The sequence below is a fragment of the Fulmarus glacialis genome, unplaced genomic scaffold, assembly GCF_000690835.1.
Source record: "Fulmarus glacialis isolate BGI_N327 unplaced genomic scaffold, ASM69083v1 scaffold11443, whole genome shotgun sequence".
Taxonomy (NCBI): domain Eukaryota; kingdom Metazoa; phylum Chordata; class Aves; order Procellariiformes; family Procellariidae; genus Fulmarus; species Fulmarus glacialis.
In genome coordinates this window covers 56,816-61,841 of record NW_009202306.1, presented here as the reverse complement: position 1 = coordinate 61,841, position 5,026 = coordinate 56,816, and the positions used below count along the sequence as shown (strand labels likewise).

Here is a 5,026-nt window from a genome sequence, read left to right as displayed (position 1 = left end):
GCGGCTGGGGGTCTATAGGAGGCTACGCGTGACAACAGACAGCAGCTGTGAGCGCACATTCATAGTGTAAATGGCATTAAGATGAGCAGGTGTAATTGTAGATCATCTACCCAGAGGAGGTGGTAGCAGCGGAGCAGCAAGATACTATGACATTTGGCTCCAAATGTATTGCAGCTGTTACTGAATACTGCGATGTTGTAAAGATGGTGGGAACTGAGAGGGGGCGACGCACGGTGGGAGGTGGCTGCTGGCTCTAGTACCCGCTCTCTGAGAAAGGCAGCATGAGCCAGGAAAGGATACTTGGGAAGGTAGAGAGTAAGTCTGGGAAGGAAGCCGGCTCGAGCAGCAATGGGATGAGGTGAAGCTGCAGAAGATGAAGCTGCAAATCATGAAAATCACCAGGAAAATCCCCAGCCTGTTTCTTCACATATAAAATCTCATAGCTGGAGCCTGCAGAGATACTCCAGTTCTTGAATTTTGCTTCAGCACTTTATTTACCACTCGCTGTCAGTCGGCGCTTTAGGAGTTTAAATGCCACTGTGGATCTGGCCCATAGCTTCAGACAGGAGGGACATGCAGGAAAGGTCATAACAGGAGGGGAAGGAGGACAGGTCCTTTCCGTCTCCGACTTCTCAGGTAGTTCAGCATCCAACCCTTGGTGGGGTCCCATAATTAGTGCCCTGGGTGGGCAGATGCTGCCCAACCCTAGCGGGGATGCTCCTGCCAGCCTCTCAGCGCAGCAGCCTGCGGTGGCTTCCCCCGGCTCTGGAGTGAGCCCCGGGGGGCTTTGCACCAGCCACCCCTCCGGCCAGCCGGTCCGCACAGGTCGCTGCAGCGGCCGTGCCCTTCTGTGTGTCCCGCTGCTCCCGGGCCGGGCAGAAAGCGTGTCGTCAGCAGGCAGGGTTCACAGCGAGACGGGCAGTGAGAGGCTCGGCTTGATTAATTAAATAGAAATTGGAAGGGAAAACAGCACTACGTCTCTCTGTGCCAAAGGAAAAGGCCGGCACCTGCTCTGCCCTTTTTGGTAATTGATCTTTAGCGGGAGTGAGAGGAATGAGAGGAGACTTAGAGTTGAAAGAAAGGGGCTTTGCAGCAAGTGCCCCGCTTCCTCTCCAGGTGATCTTCTGTGAGAGCATAACAGCAATTTTTCTCATCAAAATCGAGTGCTCACAGCAGCGGTTCCCGTGGCTCCTCTCTGATCTCTAGTAGCTTTTGCTTCTCTGGGGTATTTTCTGCCCTGGTGGGTGTCAGGCCGGGCCATACTCAAGTGAGAAGCCTCCCTGGGCAGTTTGCTGTCTCCTGTGCTGGCAGCCTCTCTGGGTTTGGGCAAAGGTCCTGGGTTTTACCCACCTGCCCCTGACCGCAGCAGCGCTGCTGGGAGGAGCTCACTTAGAGGGAGGCGCACGTTTTGGTCCAGCATGGCCCCACAGCTGACTTTTCTGGAGCCCCTTTTTGCTGGGAGAGGTGGCAGAGCTGCTTGCGATGAGCGGCGGGGCTGCTCTGCTGGCACGCTCTTGCTGACAGCTGGAGCTGGGGAAGGCACATCCATGTGTCTGACAGGGGAAGGCTGTCCCCGATGTCCACTACCTCCCCTGGTCCTGCCTGCTCCTCTCTTGTGGCCTTTGAAATGGGGGCAAAGTCTCCAGTTAAAATACCCGGGAGTATTTTTAGTTTTCCCTTTGGCAGAGTTCACTTCTGGGTCCCTCCTGGACTTCAGCAGGCTGGCTGATATTCCTGCTCTACCGAGCAGCTGAAGTTAAGAACCAAGTCTCTTATTTTTTCCAGTGTGATCAGTTTACCTGTCACAGAAACACAGGATGGCTGAGGTTGGCAGGGACCTCTGGAGGTCATCGGGTCCAACCCCTTGCTCAAGCAGGGCCACCTAGAGCCGGTTGCCCAGGACCAGCTTTTGCATATCTCCAAGGAAGGAGACTATCCTGCCCTGAAGATTTGTGCTTCTTTAGAGCTGGCTCTGGGCTGGGTGCACTTTTAACTGCTGAAGTTGGAAGATAGCAACTTGCATCTGGTTCCTAAGTACGCCCAAGTCTACTTGGTCTTCGTGTGTGCGGATCTGATGAATTTGCACAGCTTCCTAATTAGGGTGATTGCCTTCCCGTCTCTTCCACTTCTTGCCCTTACGCATTCCTTTAGAGCAGGGCATGTGCACTGTGAAATGCAGACAGCACTTTGTTGATCCCTTGGGAGCGGCCACCTCCCGGTGGCTGTCACTGCCAAACTCCTCACCACTGACGTGAGGCAGTAAGCAGATATTGGGACTTACGGACGTGCAAGTCCTACTATGGAGGAAACCGTCTACCTTTTGGAGAAAATGTGTCTGTTTGCAGTGTGGAGAGGAGAGGAGGAAGTGCAATAGGGTGCAAAGAGAAAAAAGCAGCGTAAGTGGACTTGAGCAGGGAGATTTTGTTCGCAAATTTGAGATGGAGGCAGAGGCAATGTGCAGGGATGTCAAGGGCCATCAGTTGGGATATTTTGGATTGACTGGCCTCAAGAGGGACAGTGATGGGCTCTGAAGTGGATTGCTTGAGTTTTGAAAGAAATGCTTGAAGGAAGGGGAAATGCATGGGCTTTCTTCTGTGCTGTCCTTCTTCCCCATCAGGAGAAGCCGCAGCTCCCTCCAGGTCCACAGGCTTTCTCCCTAACCTGCTGCTGCTGCCGCATCCCTCGGGGAGGTGCCCCATCTGACAGAAGTGGTGTCTCAGCGTAGAAGGGAGGGCCAAGGGGAAACGCAGGCAGTCGGAGGCCCTTTGAAGAGGCAGGTTTGCAGCCTTTCCGCTGCTGGAGGAGAAGGAAAGTCGCCAGCGACGGGTGATGTGTGGTGGGAAGGGGGTCCCTCAAACCAGGAGCAGCAGAGGTGCTGCCGAGGGTGCAGAGCTGCAGGCAGCACCGGAGCTCTCCTCTCCTGAGCTGCTCAGCTCAGGAGATTGCCGGGTAGAATCACAGCGGATGTTCAGGACCGTGTTATGTGGTTTCCGGTTAATAACCACAGCAAACACCTGAGATGGTGACTGTTAGGAAAACCCACGCAGGCTCTGTGGTCTCTCTGAGATAAAAGACACTTGTTCACAGTCTCCAAAGCCATGGGCTGGTTTTGTCACTTATGTGTGAGCCTGCTGACAGAAGCAATGGTAGACGGACATTTTTGCATCAGACAGAGGCCTCTGAGCTCCACCATGGCGGCTGCCTCCATCCCCCATTCCTGCCCCATGGTCCCCCAGGCGCTTCCTCCACTACTCCCCTGCCCAGTAGCACCCAGTGATTCCCCACGAAAGTTCAAATAAGGGTGTGTGGATTTGCTCTTTCACTGCTTCCCCCACCCCCGATTAGCGCTCCTGCTCCAGTATCCCCTAATGGGTCTTCGTCCTCTGAGCACCCTCTTCGTCTCTCCTCTTTTGGCGGGTCTCTCAGGCCAGCCTCATTCCTCTCCTTGCCAGCATCCCTGTGTTGGCAGCTGCAGCCAGCGTGATTATTTTCTTTCCCCATTTTAGAAAGCAGGCTTCAGGTATCTACGAAAGAGAGCTCTGTGGAGATTGCCGGCGGTGCTGACACAGCCATTGAGTGCAGGATCGTGTTTGCCCAGAATAATTCCCAGTTTTCCATTACCTGGTACCTCCTACCTCCTTCTCCGGCAAATGCAACGCCCCTGAAAATCGTAAGGCTCAACTACAGCAGCATACTGGAATACGGGGCTGAGTTCAGCTCTCCTGCACAGAAGTCCCGGTTCCTGAGCCAGAGGGTGTCCAGCAATGTTTTCTGGCTGCGGATACTCTCTGCGAACCCCAGGGACCAGGGCAGGTACTACTGTGTGGTAGAGGAATGGCGCTGGCTGGGGGACAGCTGGTACAAACTTGGAGAAGGAGCTTCGGGAAGGACCACGCTGGAGTTCAAGCTCCCAGGTGAGCGGCGGTTCTCTCCCACATAGGTGCTGCTGGAGGAGGTTGGACCTATTTAAGACGGGGCACCTGCCAGGCCTCTCTTAAGCTGGCAGGGCTTAGGAGAACCAGTGGCTCCAGCGTTGGATCTGAGACTTAGGGATGCAGGAGGTGTCAGTGCCTCTTAAAGGGAAATAGCAAATTAGGAGGATTTACCACATCCTCCCAAACCAACCAAGCTGCTATTTTTGCCACGGGCAGATGATGTCTAATGCTTCATAACAAAGCGAATCATGGCATTTTCTTTTCCCTCCAACACACGGTGCGCTTGGTTGGTTGTACAGTGCTGTGAATAGAGAAATAGTCCTTTCCTGGTATTCCCGACCATCCTAAAGCAAGAGACAAAGTTTTCCCTACCCTGTTGCACATAGCCACAGAGAACAAGGCTGGATGCTCAGCTGCTCCCACCTTGGGCACTGCACCGCTGGGGTGCATGGTGGGTCTCCCTGGCTCAGTTCTTCCCTCTCTCTCAGCATGACCTGGCTTATAGTTGCAGCCCTAAATAAAGTGGACCAGAGAATTCCAGCTTCCTAAATAGCTTTTGGTCCAAAGGATGCCTTATCACGTATTTGGAGGGGTAGGGAAGTATTACAGCAGAAGGTCATGAACAAAGGGCAGAGATGATAGGGGGGTGGAAAAAACACCCCAGGGAGTACATGTCACAGGAGCAAGGGGGCCCGTGCATGTCCTGCCAGAGGCTCTTCCAAGGGGCCATCCCAATCACCCATGGTTCGCTCTGGAAGATTTCCAACAGCCTGCGGGTGCAGACAGGAGCATTTCTACAGTGGCACAACACCGCAACATCTCTTTCTGTTTGCTTCCTGCCCTAGAGCGCGAACTGCACCTGGAGAAAACCAACAGCAGCGTCTTGGCGAGGGAGGGTGAGGAGGTGACACTGCACTGCCTGCTGCGGGGTGCCCGCCCGCCCGCCGCCTGCCTTTCGGCCACCTGGTTTCGGGGGGAGGAGAGTGGCCGCCCTAGGCCCCTGCTCACCCTCCACCGCGATGGTGCCATCGAGTACCCCCGGGAGAGCCAGGCGGGGAGGCTGCACCTCCGCCGCCCCGCCGCCGGCGACT

At 54.9% G+C, this 5,026-nt stretch overlaps 1 protein-coding gene across 1 annotated transcript in view; it reads left to right on the top strand.

The window, feature by feature from the left end:
- Window positions 1-5,026, top strand: part of CD101 (CD101 molecule) — an 18,175-nt gene that overhangs the window by 10,232 nt on the left and 2,917 nt on the right. Inside the window, exons 8-9 of the mRNA XM_009574243.1 lie at window positions 3,507-3,914; window positions 4,781-4,986. Coding sequence (XP_009572538.1) covers window positions 3,507-3,914; window positions 4,781-4,986 — 614 coding nt within the window. The remainder of the gene's footprint in view (window positions 1-3,506; window positions 3,915-4,780; window positions 4,987-5,026) is intronic.